The sequence below is a fragment of the Giraffa tippelskirchi genome, chromosome 8, assembly GCF_054371585.1.
Source record: "Giraffa tippelskirchi isolate mGirTip1 chromosome 8, T2T-mGirTip1v1.2.pri, whole genome shotgun sequence".
NCBI classification, from domain to species: domain Eukaryota; kingdom Metazoa; phylum Chordata; class Mammalia; order Artiodactyla; family Giraffidae; genus Giraffa; species Giraffa tippelskirchi.
The window spans coordinates 28,188,670-28,208,671 of NC_137282.1; the positions used below are offsets into that span (position 1 = coordinate 28,188,670).

Here is a 20,002-nt window from a genome sequence, read left to right on the forward strand (position 1 = left end):
CACTCACTTCTCTACCAAATGGTTAAACATGTTCAGACACTGACTATATAGTTCTTTTTTTTCCCACCCAATCATACATTAGGATTACTTTATATCTAATTGCAAATTCAAAATGATGAGCCAGTATCTGTCTGCCCATAGTCAGACAATTCTTTATAGAAGATTTGTATTTGTTTACAGTCCATTTAGGTCTAATTCAATCAGAAGAGCACCCTGTGAAATTTACAATAATAAAAATTACTATGATGATAGCTCCTGTTTGCTTTGGAATCACCAAGCACCTGCAGAGGGCTGGTTCTGTGTGATCTCAGAGAGACCTCACAGCATCCCTCCAGTAAGAAGAAACCAGAGGTCAGAGGGGTTAATTAATTTGCCCAAGATAGCAAGTGGCAGAGTCAGAAGTTAATTCCAGACCTATCAAAAAACAAACAAAAAGTAAACATCCTGGGAAATCCCTACTATAATATATGGCTAGAATATCACCACCATAAAATGTTTCATTTGCTCTTAGGCATGAAAAGAAAGGGAAAACCAAGAAAACCCTGTGAACCTTGATTTCCCATCCTGCTACTAAAAATCACATCTCTAATCCCCAAAACCCCACCAATAAGAATTGCTTAGTCTGTTTGTGATAAAGAGTTGACCCAAGCTTCAAATAACAATTTCCCTTATCAACTCAAACTTTATTGGGGAAGTGCAGATACCCACAGCAGTACATTTGATGTCTGTCAATTACACAGTTTTTATACTTTCATTGGTGTTTCTGAATTTTAAATGCCTGAAGAACATACTGAATGCACTGCACAGAAGTTTTAGTAAATCTTTCTTTTATCATATCACGTACTGATTTATACACTCATATACTGACCATGTATTATATACTAGGTGGCTATAGTGGTTAGTCCCTTTTGTCCATTAAAATGCAAAGGAGACTTGGTTAGATTCATTACACCTTATTGAACTGGATCAAAAGTGACTGTAAATGAATATAAACCAAATAATTTTTAGAATTTCTATAAGTAATAGGAAGCATATTTTCCCTAATTTGTATCCAAGTATTCACATAAATCGGGCTTCCCAGGTGGCTCAGTGGTAAAAGAATCCGCCTGCCAATGCAGGAGACCTGGGTTCAATCCCTGGGTTGGGAAGATCCCCTGGAGAAGGAAATGGTGACCCACTCCAGTATGCTTGCCTGGGAAATTCCATGGACAGAGGAACCTGGCGGACTGCAGTCCATGGGATCACAAAAGATTAGGACACAACACAGTGACTAAAACAGCAACAATTCACATAAATGCATTTTACTTTAGAGAAAAAAATTTCCCAGCTTTAATTTAAATGTGTTGTTACTGTTGATTAAACAGTTGACAGGGGATAGAACCAGTTTCTGTTCTGAGCCTAAATTATCACCATTTTCTACAATCATTTTCAGCTACACGTGGAAACTCACCAGCATGCTATCCACCTGCTCCTTCGGTGTTTCTTTAATGTACCTTGCATTCCTCTGCGGCTAGAGACTAGGAGTGCTAATTTTGATGTGATGAAATGAGTTTATACTAATCAAATCACTAGTGATTTTGCCCAGTGCTTGAAAATATTTACGAGCACTGCACTCTTCCTCCTGGGCTACCCGCCCCCCGCCTTGCCATTTTGTTCCATTCGTGTCACTCTTTTATTTTATCTGATGCTGTCAGCACTCAGTTTCTAACTGTTGTCACCTTTTCCACATGGTCATTCCTTGCTGCCATTGATTCTCCTCCATTCCATCTCTACACTTCTGCTTATGTGGTGCATCTACACCCAGCCTCCTAAAAAGGCTCTGGACTATGTTCAAGATCATTCTCCTGGTGTTTCCAATGAGGTAAAAAACAAATTACTTTCTTTTTCAGATTTCTTTCTTAGGAGCTGTTACTGTGATTCTGAACATCCATGTTTTATGATTCACTAAAGTGTCTATAACCTGGTTTTGAAAATCTATCTTCACATCATTGTGCTGTATCCAGTATCACTGCTTGGACATTAATTACATCACAGTTGTTGGCTCTTAGGTGAAAAATCATGTCAGTCATTACTTTCAGGTGAACTATTCAATGCATCCTGGTATCTGAGTGTGATAATCACAAAGCATTATTGCATATATCTGATTATACTGAATAAAATACTGCTGGAAATCTCCTCAGAGCCATTTTATTATCATGCTTGGAGGTACAGAAAGACAGTTTAGATTCTTAGATGATCAGATTTTTTTTTTTTTTTTTTGGCCATACCATGTGGCACAAGGAAATTCCCTAATCAGGGATCAAAATCACATCCCCTACAGTGGAAACATGTAATCTTAATCACTGGACCACTGGGGAAGTCCCATAATCAGATTTTTTTTTTTTATGTCTCATATATTCCTAAAGTTTATTTCAATTCTTTCTTTTTCATAGATACAATTTCTAGATTTTAACATCAGATAAAATCAGGAATAGGACTGACAAATAACTGGCACACATGATACAACTTCCTAGGCAAACATTACTACACCCTTGGTAGACATTACTAATCCTTCTCAATGCTGTGATCCAGGCAGCCACTATAATAGATTATCACTGGCATATGAGATGAAATGTATTTTCCATCTCTGTATATGATGTTCACGACAATCTGATACATAAAAAATATTATGCCTGGCAATGTCAAGCATTATTTGAATTAGTCAAAGAGAGTATCAAGAAGGCAGAAATTATACAGAGCCAAAAGCTTTTTCTCTGCAAAGAAGAATGAAATTATTTTGGAAAGCAGATTTAGGACTCATTAGTAGACATAAGCAAAAGTGATGGTTGTCTAAACATTAGCTAATAAGAAACAAAAAACCTCCCATGGGAATTCATAGATGCAGCTAGGATGAGAGCAAAGTGAATAAACTGGCTTTTGCAGTAGTTTTTCATAGTAGTTTCTCTGTGATCCTAAATAAATGAAAAAAACAGTAAGTATTTTCATCGAAAAGTCTTAATTCAGTTAAATCTATACAACTAGAAAATAAAACTAGTAGGATACCTGTGCTGCCGGATGTACTAGTGGCACACGATGGCGATAACTAGAATTGAAGGCACCGCTGCAGAAGAAAATACCCAACTATCTAGCACAATCTGCAATTCCAAATGACCTTCCCTGCAGTATGCATCAGAGTGTATGTTAAAACAGAGAAGTGTATAAATATTTATATATTAAATGAAAAGTAATATAGAGTCTGAATAAAGAGTATCATTTCAACATATGAACAATCAAAGGAGGATTTACTTCAGAATTCGATAAGGTCAGATATTTCTCCTAGATATCCTGGCCAAATATTTCCAGGATATTATTAAAACAGTTCATTGAGAACTGAGATGGAATTCAGAGATCGCCATGTCTAACTCACTCATTTTTCAGTCAAGAAAGGTAGAGTCCAACTATTTTAAGAAATACATCCAAAACCAGATGATAATATAATGGCAAAGTAAAGATATAAAACATCTCCTAACCTTCCTTTATACCATACTTCTTAGCACTTCCAAGAGATATACTAAGAACTAAAACCTTTTAGATACAAATTATTTGTTTTGTTTATACAATTATGCAAGTTATACTATTCCTTAATAACTATAGATTTCTTTAAAATATATTTCTATAATTAATTGTACACAGTAATACTTGGTGTAACAATAGTGGAAAATTCTATGCATTCTGTAATGTTAATGGTAGTGATGAAAAATATCACATATAGACGCACTTGGATATTTAAACTGATTTTTCATCTTCTCCTTGGGACTGAGAAGAGAGTGTTATTTGTTCTGATAGCATATTAACTATATTATTAACTTCACATCACAGTTTTTCAGTATTAAAAAATACTCTGATAAGGTACTGAATTCTGTCTCTAATAACCCCATGTAAAACATTTCTGGTAAAATTTGTAATTGATTGGACATCAACCTAGCTACATTCAGTGCCTAGTATATGCCATGAATAACACATTTTTAGTCCATAAGTATCAGTGAGAAACTGACATTAATAAGGTACAAGTAAGGATTTTTAAGCAAAGTTTAACCCCATGATCACTTAGACTCAATGTCTGTACTTTACTAAATGACCTTCATTTGGGTGTATTACAATAATGGTAACATGTAAATACTCAGTAGCTTATAATAGGTAAAACAGGTACCTCCTTTCTGAAGACAATTTCCATTTCAGAATGAGTACCAATCATATACGAAGTTTTTTCTTAGTCATCTATCTAAACTTCTTATTGCTTCCTTATAATTTAATACTGAACTGTTCCCTTTGAGCATACATCACAGTACTGGTTTCAGTTTATTTTACCTATGAAATCAGCACATGGAGGAATAATTTTAGCTTCTCAGCATAAGTCTAAAACGCAATTTAACAGCTTGGAGTCTTGACTTCTTACACTATGTTTTATTTCATATTACAATAGTGTTTAGGCTCATCTCAAGCTAGTGATTCAAAATTTCTGATCACTTTAAGGGTATTCTAAGAGTGTCCACAAATGGACACTTTTTGGCCAACTGGGCACTGTGGTTGGGTGTCCCATGAAAGCTGTGAACCACACAGATGTTCTGAGGCTCTTTGGCGCTCCTCTTCTGCAAACATGAAGAACTAATATTTATAAATCAGACTATAAGTATCTGGTTTTATTTATTTACTTGTTTTCCATCCTTCTTATTTGTATTTATCTTTCCAGCCTTCCAGTGTCCAATTTAGAGTAGCAAGTTAAAACAGTCATTAAACTTACCCGATTAGCAGACCAATTTTTTTTCTATCTTTTTATTTGTTGAGAACCTCAGAATCTAAATATTTTATAGGAACTAAAAGTATTCTAGTATGCTTTTTCTCTGTCTAAAAAGAAGGCGTAGTATTCTCTTGCATAGGGATGCTTTGTTTGTTTTGGGGCAATTCCATTCTCATTCAGTAAGAGAGAATTAAATGAAAATAATAGTTAATAGAAGATATTTTAGAGTTGTGTGTAATGGGGCTTGTCAGTATATATATACACATACTTGGTATGCATTTTCCTAGACATCCTAGACATCATACATCATACCACAACTACTTTCCTCTCAAATCCATGTCTAACAAAAAATTGTTAATATCTATTTCATTGTATTGTTCAGAATGAAGGAATATGAAAATGGTGTGTACAAATAAGCATTTGGAATTATTTATCAAATTTATAGTATCTATTTGTCTTTGTTCCTATAATCATGGACAACTGAAAGCTGATTTCCTGACTAAAAGATTAAAAGTCCACTTTTTAAGAAACGTTTATAATTTGATTCATTAAGTCTTCTATTTTAACTTAACCCTTAATGTAAATAATTTCAAAGTACAAATCTGTACCTGATTCAAGGACCAGGTAGTTTAATTTCAAACCAAATTCTGTGGTTTTTTATTTAAAAAGTCATGTTTATGTTGACAGATGAAAGAAGTTCTGCTTAAATTTTATGTCTACATAAAAATTACACCTGGCAATATGACAAAAATTTATAAAGGTTTATGCTTTATAAGGATTGAATGATGGCTACAAATACTTCTTTAAACATCAAACCATTTCTTTATGTGAGAAATTTCTATTTATAGTCTGTTTCTACATGAAGGGGTAATTTTTCTTTTTCTCACCCTAGGCAATGTTTGATTTATGAATATTTTTAGTTACACAGAGAAAAGTAGTGTTGTACAGTTGGCCCTCCATATCTGTAGGTTCCACATTCATGGATTCAACCAACTTAGGGACAAAAATATTTACCCCCCCAAAAAAAAATTCCAGAAATTTCCAAAAAGCAAAACTTGAATTTGCCATGCCAGCAGCTATTTCTATAGCATTTACATTGCATTAGGTATTATAAGTAATCTAGAGATGATTTAAAGTATACAAAAGATGTAGGTAGGTTATATGCAAATAGTACACCATTGTACATAAGGGACTTGTGATCTTCAGATTTTGGGTATCCTTGGGGAGCTCCTGGAACCAACTCCCCTCAAAGGATGATTGTATATCAGATGAGAAAGTAGATAAGAGGAAAGCAGAAATTAGGCTGCATGATTTCTTTTGGGGAAAACATTTTTATGGCCATAATAAATGGTATTTTTAATGTCAATTTTGACAATATTCTTTTTAGGATACCTAATTTAATGTCCAGGAACACATAAAATTTTGCCATGGTAAAAAATTTCATGTAACTATCCTTCTGTCTTAACAGGCCTCACTGTATCAATCCTCTATAGACAGAAGCCTGGAAAGACCCACTAGGTAAGAATCTTCACAGGCGGTGAGGGGGTGGGAGGGAGGCTCAAAAGGGAGGACATATACGTATACTTGGAGCTGATTCATATTGTTGTACAGCAAAAACCAACATAGCATTGTAGAGCAATTATTCTCCAAATGAAAAATTTTTAAATCTCCTTACATTATGCAACCAGAATATTTTATGCCAGTGGTTTCTTTTTCAGTGAAATAGTAATGATAAATTTTTTATCCTTCATCTTTATTTTAAGCACCATACACTGTAATTCATGAAATTGTTTTAACTTGTTTCTGCATCATTTTATATGATCATATTCAAGAATATGTAAAGTTTAAGTGAAATAATTCTAGGTCACTTTATAGGCCGAGAAGCTCCTGCCTTTCCTGTCTCCTCCATACTCAGCTTTCTTCTCCTTAGATAAGGATTATAAACATCTAATTTTCAATACTGTTAGATGATATGATGAAGATACATTTTTTAAAAATTATAGTAAATTATAAACAATTTCATAAATTATATTCTGCATATGTTTGTTCATTATCCTCTGACCACACAAATCAAAATACTATTGTTGTTGTTGTTTAGTCACTGAGTCGTGTCCAACTCTTTGCGACCCCATGGACTATAGCCCACCAGGCTCCTCTGTCCATGGGATTTCCCAGGCAAGAATACTGGAGCAGGTTGCCATTTCCTTCTCCAGGGGATCTTTCCGACCCAGAGATCAAACCCATATCTCCTGTGTCTACTGCTTTGTCAGGCGTGTTCTTTACCACTGAGCCACCAGGGAAGTCCTAGAAAGACTGTTGCAATTGATAAATGAGGACTTACCATATACCAGGCATTCTAAGTACATAAAATATACTCAAGCCTTAATTATGAATTAAGTACTATTATCTCCATTTTATCTCTGGTAAATGGAAACTTGGGCTTCATAACATACCAAGTTAACACAATCAGCAAAGGACAAAGGATAACTGAACCCAAATTACTTGTAGGTCTAACTGCCCTAAGAGACTAAAAGGCAAGTTCTGTTTGTAGGCCTTCAATATCACTCTTACCTTAAAGTACTCCAGAACTTCAGACACAGCTCAGTGACAATACTGAAAAATGCAAACTCCCAGCCATATCATATCATCAGCAACAAATATTTAACAATAATTTGCCCTTCTGCAAATTTCTATCAACATAAATGAAAAACTTGGTAAACTGGATCCTTTGTACATTGGTTTCATGAATGCCATTTAACAGCATTAAGGTCACTAAGAAAACAGCTCGCCAAATTCCTCCTTGTACGTCTTGTGCAACTATGTATGCACCTAGAATATTTGAATTTTAGAGTTCTAATCTAACTTCCCTAAAGACACACAGACCCTGACAGGATAATGATAGAAGACGGGCATCCTCTTTGGAAGAATGCAGACAAATTCCAAGGTCTGGCTCTACCTCTATGCATGCATAGTCTGTAGATTCCATTTATTTGTAAAACACTGAAATACCTCACAGGTTACTGTTCATGCATGCTGTATAAGGCAATAATGTCAGTAAAGCAAATAGCATACTTTGGTCATAGGACCTGTTGTACTGTTGCCGCTAGTGGTGGTGGAATTTTATCTAAGGATGTGACAGACAGCATGCTATGTGATGTATATATTCGTTCATTAATGTTTGTGTTAAATGATGCTATACTCAGAACAATAATTAAAAAAATCCCCTGCCCTTACAGACTATCAACATCTTTTAATACAACTAAGTGAAAGGACTCTAATAGTTTATTTGATGATCAGATTATTGGTTATTCATTAATTAAATGTTGGAATTGCAGTGTAAGATTTTTAAAGCTAAGATAATTAGGGAAAGCTTTATGGAAAGCTTGAAGTAAGAGAAATTGGTCTTATCAGATTTCCTCCTTCTTTCCAATCATCTCTTCCATTTTGGCATCCCTCCTCTATGGCAACCCACTCCAGTACTCTTGCCTGGAGAATCCCATGGATGGAGGAGCCTGGTGGGCTGCAGTCCATGGGGTCGCTAAGAGTCGGACACGACTGAGCGACTTCACTTTCACGCCTTGGAGAAGGAAATGGCAACCCACTCCAGTGTTCTTGCCTGGAGAATCCCAGGGACGGAGGAGCCTGGTGGGCTGCCGTCTATGGGGTCGCACAGAGTCGGACACAACTGAAGCGACTTAGCAGCAGCAGCAGCAGCCTCTGGATATATTCATGTTGGTGCAACTCCTCTATATAGAGAAAAGATGTATGGTACAAATCATAACACTGAATTGTCAGTAACAAAATATTACTCTAATAGGAGAATTTTTACTTTAAATGGTGATTATAAACTTATGTTCATACAAAAACCTTTACATGGATTTTACAGTAGCTTTATTCATAATTGCCAACATGTGGAAGTGACCAAGGTGTCCTTCAATAGGAGAATGGATAAACAATGGTACATCCATATAATGTAATATTATTCAATGATATGAAGAAATGAGCTATCCAGCAATGAAAGGACATGGAGGTACCTTAAGAGCACACTGCTAAATGATAGAAGCTAATCTGAAAACATTATATACTGTTGATTCCAACTACATGACATTGTGGGAAAGGTAAAACTAGAAACAGTAAAAAGATCAGTGGCCACCAGGTGTCATAGGGAGGCAGGGATGAAGGGGTTGAGCCCAGGGGATTTTTATGGTAATGACACTACTCTATATGATACAATAGTGAGGGATGTATGTCATCATACATTTGTCAAACCCATAGGATGTTTAACAGAAAATATGAACCCTAATGTAAACTATGGGCTTTAATTACATTTAATAATAATGTACTGATATGATTCATCAACTGCAAGAAATGTACCACATTAACAAAAGATGATAATAACAGGAGAAACCATGTGCAAGGGAAAGGGAGTACATGGGAACTCTCTGTAGTTTCCAATCAATTTTTCTATAAACATAAAACTGCTCCAAAAAATAAAGTCTAGGAAGTCCTAACCACAGCAATCAAACAAAACAAAAAGAAAAGATATCCAAATGGTAAAGGAAGAAATGAATCTGTCACTCTTTGCAGATGAGCCTATTAATTTTCAAAGAGGTGACTGTAAAGAAATAGTTTTTTATATTAAGGAATGAATTCCTAAAAATGCAATTTGGGGGATGAAGGGTGAGAGTCATTTCATGGCTACCTCCAGCACCTTCCACTAGTCTTTCTGGTTCACATCTGAATCCCTGCAACACCAGCCAAACTGAAGCTGACTCCTTCTTCCAGTTCTGCGAGCATGGCCAGCGACTTTAGGAAAAGGAGGAGGAGCGAGCCTGCGGTGGGGCAGCCCAGGGGCCTGGGCGACCCAAGTGCCAGGAGCACTAGCCCAGGCAGAACAGACCTCCCAGGATCAAGCACCACCCTGACAAAGTCCTTCATTAGTTCTTCTCCTTCTTCTCCGTCAAGAGCAAAAGGTGAGCGGCAATAAATGGCGTGTAAATAATTTACTAGTTCAAGTTTTAACCTTGGGAGAGCTGGTCCAATGATGACCACCCAGAGATGGTTAGGGTTAGTATTTTAATAAAATATAGTTTCAAAACAATAGCTTTCCTTATACACAGACTAAGTCAGGATGATGAACCTTCTGAATGGCTCCTCCTTTAGGACTCTGACTCTCATCTGTTAATGCTTTCTTTTCTCCAAATATATCACGTGTGTTCTTTGGAACAAATTTAAAACGTCAAAAAATGTATGGTCAGGCTACTAAAAGATTACATTTACAAACATTTGCATACTGTCAAATTTTTCTAATGTTACTACGACTAGTCAAATTAATCAGATTTATAGAATAGAAATTAGTAGTAGCAATGTAGAGCATTGTTGCCTAAAACATAAATTGGGTTTTTTTTTTAATTATTTAATTCTAGGCAAAAGTTTGTCTAACCTATGAAAGTTGTTTCTTTAATCACTTGGTTTATATTTTGGTCAGTATTCATATATACAGTAGAATATCCACATTCTGTATGTAACATAGTGTTCAATTCACAACAGTCCATATTGTGAAGTTTGTTTATCACCAAGCCATTTTTCTATATGGCCTGTCTCCTCTCTGGAAGTTTAGTGAGTTGTGTTGAAAGGGAGCAGTCACTACTTCAAGTCTCTGTATAGTTACATATTACTGCAGCTGTAACAAGAATAGTCCCAAAACAGAAACCTAGGATTGAACCAGCATCCATAGGTACCTACAATTTGGGGACCCAAGGTCTTTCCCAACCCTCTGGGGTTGAAACAGAAGAGAGAAGCAATTTGAAATGTGGAAGAAAGTGAGCTGTAAATGAAGTTTCCATAAAGTAGTAGAGATTCAGCTACACATACCCAATGCAGGCACTGAAAGTGCTGCCACATAAAATTAAAGCTAAGAGTTAGCTGGTTTGTGAGAAAGTATTTTTGGTTCTGATGATTGGGCTCTGGATAGGCAGGAGGTGCTAGCTCTTGTCCATGACCTAGTAAAGCTGTACTTACTGAAAGACTCAGATTCTAGCATTCAGAGGGAGGAAGTCCCTTTCAATATACCATTCCTCAAATTATCAGAAGCACCTTTACCAGGTTCTACTCATTTATACAAACAAATATCCTAAAGAAACCAATAGGTCATGAAATGCCATTGACTCACTATGCTTGGATCCCTCCAAAAAGTTAAAAGGATTCTTTCTGATTACTTTAGATCTTTGCTTTTATCCTAGGGGGTGTTAACTTCCTTTCCCAAATACTACATAGCTACTTAATGTGTCTATGTACCTTTGAAGAATTTGGGGAAGGCAGGAGCTGTCAATAGAGATATTTTCTTTCACTAGGCTGATTTTTAAGAAGAAAATGTCCCGTTAGATGTAATGTGGTCTGTCATTTATTAATTCACTTAGCAACACAAAAGAAAAGACTATTTCCATAAGTACTATTTCCATCAGGGTTAGCTCTACATTATTATATTGCAAATGATTTTTTAAAAAGACCTTTCCTGGAAAAAAGCAAGTGCATTTACCTCTGATCAAAGTTTTATAATATATCCAGTTATCCTTATGGGAACCTGCCTAATAAAAGGTTGAAGGTAGAGAAATCAAAGAGGCAAATTCGTTTGTTTAAAAAGGTGCTAGTTGGTTTATTTCTTAGAAAAATATTAGCAGCATTAGTTTACAGCAACTGAACTTAATTTTGCAATTCTGGGAAATATTCCGTCTTATAGCTTTTTCTATATAATGCCCATGAAAAATTATTTGATATCATTATTGGAGTATTAATTAAACATAAGGGTATAAGTTACTCTTTACATCCATATTATTATAAATCAAATAAGACTCAAATTCTGATCCTATTAAGATGATTAAATCTATAACATTTTTGGTATTAATTACAAAACCTTTAAATCACTACCAGGTCATGCTATTGGCTTACAAGGTACTATTCGATTTTTAACATACCATATTCGCAGAAAGATGGATGAAGTATGCAATGGAAATAAGTATATTTAGCAATACCAGTTACTTTTCATACACAGTTTGGTTAACTATTGTCTGCAAAGCTATGCTTATTGCTTTAGAATTAGACTTTTTTTCTCTAAGTTGAAGCTATACGTATGACATTCGGTGTCTGCATTGAACCCCACTAACTGCTTTCTCTTTGCTGTGCTATCTGATGCTAACTGACATGCTGTCCTCTTCACGAGCCTTTTAACTTCTCCAATGTCTCTCTTCCACCACGCTGCCTTGGACTAAAAGGTGGGGACGATAGCCAAACGTGTCCATCCCTTTGCAGTTTCTCAGGGCTCAACGGCCACCCCTCCGACGAGTTAGATTACTGTAACACTTACAGACAGCATCTAGATGTCCCGCATGACTCGCAGAGAGCCATTACTTTCAAAAATGGCTGGCAAATGGCCCGGCAAAATGCAGAGGTCTGGAGCAGCACTGAAGAAACCGTCTCCCCCAAAATCAAATCCCGTAGTTGCGACGACCTTTTAAATGATGACTGCGACAGCTTGCCTGACCCGAAAACCAAGTCAGAAAGTATGGGTTCTCTGTTATGCGAGGAGGACCCCAAGGAGAGCTGCCCCGTGACGTGGGCTTCCCCCTACATCCAGGAGGGCCGCAGTAACGGCAGATCAAGGCTCCGACACAGGTCAGCCCACAACGCCCCGGGCTTCCTAAAGATGTACAAGAAAATGCACCGCATCAACCGCAAGGATCTGATGAACTCTGAGGTCATCTGCTCTGTCAAGTCGAGAATAATGCAGTATGAGAAGGAACAGCAGCACAAAGGGCTGCTGCACGGATGGAGCCAGTCCTCCACGGAGGAGGTGCCCAGGGACATGGTCCCCACCCGCATTTCTGAATTTGAAAAGCTGATTCAGAAGTCAAAGTCCATGCCGAATTTGGGAGATGAAATGTTATCTCCTATAACACTAGAGCCGCAACAAAATGGTTTATGTCCCCAAAGGCGGTTTTCCATTGAGTCTTTGCTGGAGGAAGAGAATCAAGGTAGACACCCTTCTCAGGTACCACGAAGCTACAAGTCTAAAGCCCTGGTGCCCATCCACATTGAAGTCACCAGTGACGACCAACCGAGAACCCACGTGGAGTTTTCTGATAGTGACCAGGACGGAGTTGTGTCTGACCACAGTGACTACATTCACGTTGAAGGATCGTCCTTTTGCAGCGAGAGTGATTTTGATCACTTTTCTTTCACATCTTCTGAAAGTTTTTATGGATCCAGCCACCATCATCACCACCATCACCACCACCATCACCGTCACCTCATCAGCTCCTGCAAAGGCAGATGCCCTGCCTCCTACACTCGATTTACCACGATGTTAAAACACGAAAGAGCTAAACACGAAAACATTGATGAGCCCAGAAGACAAGAAATGGACCCTGGCCTTTCTAAGTTGGCATTTCTAGTCAGTCCTGTGCCTTTCCGGAGGAAAAAAAATTCGACTCCCAAGAAACAGATGGAAAAGGCTAAATGTAAGACGTCTGTGTTTGAGGCTCTGGACTCTGCTCTTAAAGACATTTGTGACCAAATTAAGGCTGAAAAGAGAAGGGGAAGTTTGCCCGACAACAGTATATTGCACCGTCTTATCAGTGAACTGCTGCCAGATATTCCTGAAAGGAATTCATCACTCAAAGCCCTAAAAAGGAGCCCCATGCACCAGCCTTTTCACCCACTGCCTCAAGAAGGTGCTATTCATTGTCCATTGTACCAGAACGATTGTGGAAGAATGCCTCACAGTGCCTCCTTCCAAGACGACACCAACAACAACTACCACCACCAAGACCATGACAGTGCACTGAACCTCCAAGGTGGATCAGCTTTTCTTTCTTTTCCCTTGTGGTTCACATACATACCCTCCAGTTCTTTCATGTTTCATTCCTACATCTCATCATTCTTGAGCTCTGTGACCACCTGGATTCATTATGTGTTGTGAAGCAAATACTTGTTGTACAAACATCTTACCGAATAGTTCTCATTTGTTCATGGGATATTTGGACTTGATGTGTGGCTTAAAGTGATCACAAAAATTTACTCATTCAGAGTCAAAAGGGATAAAGAGTTTTGCAGCTTGATGTTAGGGTTGAGATAACTGTTCCATAGAAATGACAAATTAAACTTATTTTACCAGTTTATAAGAATTTCAAGACAGAAATCATAATTGAATATCAGTATCCTTAAGAAACTGACAACTTTGCATGAACTCTTTTTTTGTTGTGTAAAATGAATCAAAATCAGTAGTTTAACATCTTTTCCTTGATTCTATTAACTTTATAGTCACTCACCCAATAAATAATTTGCTTACATTCTATATAGAAGATACAAAATTAGCACACTCAGGAAGCAAAACCAAAATATGTAATGTAGTAATTGATGGGCAATTAAGAGAATTAATAGGACTTGTTTAATAACTTTCTTCTTTTAAAAGATACAACTGATAAAATTTTTGTGAGTATATCTTTAAGCTGTATATGTAAAAGTCATATTTCCATCATTCATTTATTCATTTTCTCTTCCTCGCCATTATTTAATTTATTTTCTATTTCTGCTAAAACAGTCCTGTACTGACATTTGAATTAGATTATTTAGGATAAAAGTGACTCTCAACTTCATTTTCATAGATTCCTTAATGTGGAACACAAGGACTAATAGCAATTCAAATACAGAGGACTTTTTTTCAGGTATACATTACTGGAAAACACAGGATGTTTTGATATTTTTATCCAATCCCTTTCATTAATGCTTTAAGTGCATTTGTTTACTGTGTAAATTTTAAGAAGCTGGAATGAATTTTCCAGGCTGAAACTTGGATTGTTCGCAGAATTTTTTATGCACCAAACATTCCAAAGTGCTTTATACACATTTTCTACTTAACATGGCATAAACCTAGATGATAGATATTATTGTAAGCACTGTTTTACAGATGAGGAAATTAATACCCAAAGAATACAAGAAATCTGACCAAAGTCACACAATGAGTAGGGAGCAGAAACAAGATTTAAACTCATGCAATTCAGAATTTGAGTGCAGAATATCTATAGGGAAAAAGTCATAATTCATATTTCAAATTAATGTAACATATATAACCCAACTGTTAGTAACTATTGCACAAATTTGCTTATCTTATTAGGATTTATGTTTGTTTTCATTTATACCATAAATGGTATTGCCACCAGGGAAAATGGCTAATCAAATCTGCTTTTGATTATGTGGATACTCACTCTGGCCCTGTCCTTTCCAACAGACCATGAGTCCCCAAGGAGTTACTCGGCCACACTGACTGATCTAGGAAGAACCGCCCCCAGGGAAAGAAGAGGAACTCCAGAAAAAGAGGTAGCCTGCTTAGTGGCATTTGAATCTTTTTCAACAATATACTTGAGTAAGCATTTGTCAACAAAAGTTATGCCCAAAACCAGTAAAGAGCCTGGATTAAAAACATAGAAGTGTTGATGGAGAAACTAGAAATTAGTTTTCCCTGCAGCCCAAGCAAAGGATTTGAAACTACTGCATTCTAACCTGAGCAGCACATGTCCCCCAGTTGTAGTCCATTTTTGAGAGTGACTCTCTGAGTCTTGACCTGACCTATAAATTAATAGCTTTGTCTGAAACCCTCTTGAGCTGGGCCACCTCTTGGAGGAAGAAAGCTTTCCCTATCCAGATTTCTGGCCCAGTGATGAAGGGGATGGTCCTATCAGCTGTGCTGCAAATCAATACAAATTCCATGGAAATAATTTTTGCTGCCCTGCTTTTGTTGGGGAGGATCCCTGAAAAAAACTGCTTTTCCTGGGAACCCCCAACCTGCTGGCTCTTGTCCGTGGTCCTGAGCCAGGGCTGACGGTCTGGCTTGTACTATCTTGGAGCCATGAAGGTTTGCTAGAAACAGAAGGCTGGTCCTGGACTGTCAGCCACTCCAGAAAGTTCTCTACCAGTGTCTAACATAGTCCAGCACCTGCGGATCCAGGATCCAAAGCCAGGAATGATCCAGGATGCCCGAAGTCCACCAGAGTCACAGGGAAAGAGAGGTGAGAGGATGATTGGCATCAGAGAGGAAGAGCTCAAGTGAGTAGCTACAGGTGCCCCAGGCAGATCTGTGAGCCCCAAAGCTCAAGTGTGGGCTCATGTCGAGTCGGGTCAGGACTCAAAGATGAGCAGCTGGTTTACTGGGTGTTGAAGAATTCCTGAACTCCCCAGGGAATACAAAATGACCAAGTCCATGCTTTTGGCCACTAACTAGCCTCTCCATGATAACTAGGCTAGTTCTTTGCTACTGTGTTAACAAGTGTTTAGTAAAAGGAGTAATGACTTCCTTTGTGACTTTTTCCAGTCCTTTAATTATGGTTCAGAAGCTGTGTCAATACATAAGACACAGAACAATTGACCTTCCACAGTTATCCCAGGAATAGCCAAAATTATACCTAGGACCAAATCCTCTGCAGGCATTTTATTCCCCGTTCATGGCATACATTTACCTTAGTCCCTAAGATGAAATGTGATATTCAACAATTATGGTGAATAGGTCATCTGTTATAGTTTAACTATCTAAAAAGAACCAATTGATTTGCTTATAAATTGCATATATGATTTACATTGTGTATGTTTAATCAATCCTTCAAGTTTCATTTCTCTTTAATTCATATGAAACTGCTTTTTTAATAGGAAATGCAAAATTTTAAGCTAGCATCAACCATTTCCTTCCTTTTCAGAAACTGCCTGCAAAAGCTGTTTACGATTTTAAGGCTCAGACATCCAAGTAAGTATAAGCATTCATCATATGATTTAAGTTGGCTTTGAATACATAAATAATACTTTAAAAGACAAATATTGCACTGTGATGTGTTACAAATAAGACCTAGTTCCCAATTCAGCAATCAACTCTAATTAAATGGTTCCTTTTGAATTAATTGGGATGTGGGGGTAATTTTATTTTCATTTTGAGTTTCATTGAGAAACATTGAGTTTTAAATTACACTAAATATGTTAGAGGATAGGAAAAACAAAACGAAATTAAGGATCTTTGTTTCTAGAATTTTCATGTCAAGAATGAAGTAAAAATAAAGTGTTGGGGAGTAATCAACACTTAGAGAATTTGATAGCATTTATTTATCCAACTATATCAAGGATAGTTTGTAGTTAAAGACTAGAACTGTGCGCAAAGACTCCTATAGTAAAAATCTCCATTTCCCAATACTCAGAGCTTAAAGACGCTGAGTATATTTTTATCCTGTGGCCTTTTTTTATTTTTCTCAAGAGGTTAACATTTCATCTATTTATTTGGCCACAGTGAGGGTCATGTAGGATCTTAGTTCCTCAACCAAGGATCCAACCTTCCACCCTCCACAGTGGAAGCATGGAGATGGAGTCCTAACCACTGGAGTGCCAGGGAATTCCCTATCCTGTGGTCTTTTACTGTTGGTGTTTTCACAACACAAATTGTGTTGGAATTTTTCACTTTTTTTTTTTAGGAACTTGTTCATCCGATGGGCACGTGGTTAGGGAAAGCTAATAGTAAGCACGTGAGGAGGTTTAAACAGGAGCAAGACTTCCAGCTCTGTTATGGTCCACGTCACATGCCTAACTTAAGAAACTCTGGTCTCCAATAGAGTTCAAGATACTGGCATTAAATTATACTCTGCTGTTTAGATGGAATATATACAATAGCCGAAGCATTTGTTCATAAACATGCATATTATATGAATTAATAGTTAAAGAATCCATCTCTGGCAGAAGACATATAAACAATAAAACCACTCAAAATTTGGGAATGAATAAGAAAATGCTATTTAGAGGTGAAGATGTTAAACATGACTTAAATCTGGGGTTAAAAAAAATTCTGAAGGAACGCTTACAACCTTTTTTTTTGATGAGAGAAGTAACATCTGCTCTGTTTCCACTGCTGTTCTTTGGGTGTGGTGTGATCATTCATACAAGGCATGTCAGTTTTATAAAATAATGATTTAAAACATGTAAATTTCATTTCTTCTTTGTGACAATCAAATGTGTCCTCAGATGTGTGAAGCCCCAAGGAATGACAGGATGTATAAAATATGCTCAGGGCCCAGAAGCTTTTTGAGAAATCTTAACGAGAAACAAGCATCGAAAGACAGATGAGGTGCAGTGCAGAGGAAAGGGGTCTGTGGTGCCGATTGGGTCCGCGGATTTCATCTGCTCCAAGTGCCAAGCCCCTCACCCTCCTCCATGGCCAAATCCTCACTGTGAATGTGTGAATGTGGCAAAGGTTTGGGGAAACCCACTCTCCCACACGCTGCCCACAGGAGTGTAAATGACACCGTTGTTCTCCAGTTGTGCTGCACTACCCCCACTTTCACAAGGTCTTCCTCAACCAACGAGATCTAATTGTATCCTACATCTTCAGAGAAGTGGAGGGAGTCATCACCCATGGAAGCCATCCCATAACTTTCCATTCAGTTCAGTCGCTTGGTCGTGTCTGATTCGTTGCGACCCCATGGACTGCAGCACGCCAGACCTCCCTGTCCATCACCAACTCCCGGAGTTTACTGAAACTCACATCCATTGAGTCGGTGATGCCATCCAACCATCTCACCCTCTGTCGTCCCCTTCTCCTCCTGCCCTCAATCTTTCTCAGCATCAGGGGCTTTTCAAATGAGTCAGTTCTTCGCATCAGGTGGCAAAAGTTTTGGAGTTTCAGCTTCAACATCAGTCCTTCCAATGAATATTTAGGACTGATTTCCTTTAGGATGGACTGGTTGGATCTCCTTGCAGTCCAAGGGACTCTCAAGAGTTTTCTCCAACACCACAGTTCAAAAGCATCAATTCGGTGCTCAGCTTTCTTTATAGTCCAACTCTCACATCCATACATGACTACTGGAAAAACCATAGCCTTGATGAGATGGAACTTTGTTGGCAAAGTAATGTCTCTGCTTTTTAATATGCTGTCCAGGTTGGTCATACTTTTCTTCCAAGAAGTAAGCGTCTTTTAATTTCATGGCTGCAGTTACCATCTGCGGTGATTTTGGAGCCCAGAAAAATAAAGCCTGTCACTTTTTCCATCTATTTGCCATGAAGTGATGGGACCAGATGCCATGATCTTAGTTTTCTGAATATTGAGTTTTAAGTCAATTTCTTCACTCTCCTCTTTCACTTTCATCAAGAGGCTCTTTAGTAGTTCTTCTTTTTCTGCCATAAGGGTGGTGTCATCTGCATATCTGAGGTTATTGATATTTTCTTCCGGCAGTCCTGATTCCAGCTTGTGCTTCATCCAGCCCAGCGTTCCTTGTGATGTACTCTGCATGTAAGTAAAATAAGCAGGGTGACAATATACAGCCTTGATGTACCCCTTTCCCTATTTGGAACCAGTCTGTTGTTCTATGTCCAGTTCTAACTGTTGCTTCTTGACCTGCATACTGATTTCTCAAGAGGCAGGTCAAGTGGTCTGGTATTCCCATCTCTTTAAAAACTTTCCACAGTTTGTTGTGGTCCACACAATCAAAGGCTTTGGCATAGTCCATAAAGCAGAAGTAGATATTTTTCTGGAACTCTCTTGCCTTTTCAATGATCCAGTGGATGTTGGCAATTTGACCTCTGCTTCCTCTGCTTTTTTAAAATCCAGCTTGAACATCTGGAAGTTCATGGTTCACATACTGTTGAAGCCTGGCTTGGAGAATTTTGAGCATTGCTTTACTAGTATGTCAGATAAGTGCAATTGTGCAGTAGTTTGAGCATTCTTTGGCATTGCCTTTCTTTGGAATTGAAATGAAAACTGACATTTTCCAGTCCTGTGGCCACTGCTGAGTTTTCCAAATTTGTTGGCATATTGAGTGCAGCACTTTCACAGCATCATCTTTTAGGATTTGAAATAGCTCAACTGGAATTCCATCACCTCCACTAGCTTTGTTTGTAGTGATGCTTCCTAAGGCCCACTTGACTTAACATTCCAGAATGTCTGGATCACACCATCGTGATTATCTGGGTCATAAAGATATTTTTTGTACAGTGCTGCTGTGTATTCTTGCCACCTCTTCTTAATATCTTCTGCTTCTATTAGGTCCATACCATTGCTGTCCTTTATTGATCCCATCTCTGTATGAAATGTTCCCTTGGTATCTCTAATTTTCTTGAAGAGATCCTTAGACTTTCCCATTCTTTAGTAAGAAAAAAAAAATTGTTTCCCTCATAGTATCAATAAGTTTATCTGATTGCAGCTTA

At 37.7% G+C, this 20,002-nt stretch overlaps 1 protein-coding gene and 1 long non-coding RNA gene across 10 annotated transcripts in view; one reads left to right on the top strand and one right to left on the bottom strand.

Annotated features, from left to right (window-relative positions):
• Window positions 1–20,002, top strand: part of SORBS2 (sorbin and SH3 domain containing 2) — a 205,671-nt gene that overhangs the window by 150,378 nt on the left and 35,291 nt on the right. For 3 of the 9 annotated variants that reach the window (XM_081521701.1, XM_081521702.1, XM_081521703.1), the window contains 5 exons: window positions 1,805–1,861; window positions 6,246–6,295; window positions 9,563–9,750; window positions 15,063–15,151; window positions 16,522–16,568. In XM_081521701.1, coding sequence (XP_081377827.1) covers window positions 1,805–1,861; window positions 6,246–6,295; window positions 9,563–9,750; window positions 15,063–15,151; window positions 16,522–16,568 — 431 coding nt within the window. Of the gene's footprint in view, window positions 1–1,804; window positions 1,862–6,245; window positions 6,296–9,562; window positions 9,751–12,048; window positions 13,630–15,062; window positions 15,152–16,521; window positions 16,569–20,002 lie in introns of all 9 variants that reach the window. The other 6 variants (XM_081521697.1, XM_081521698.1, XM_081521699.1 and 3 more) reach the window with 3 other exon arrangements.
• The window catches only part of LOC145518111 (uncharacterized), a 194,789-nt gene that overhangs the window by 112,774 nt on the left and 62,013 nt on the right, over window positions 1–20,002 (bottom strand). The window lies entirely within an intron of this gene.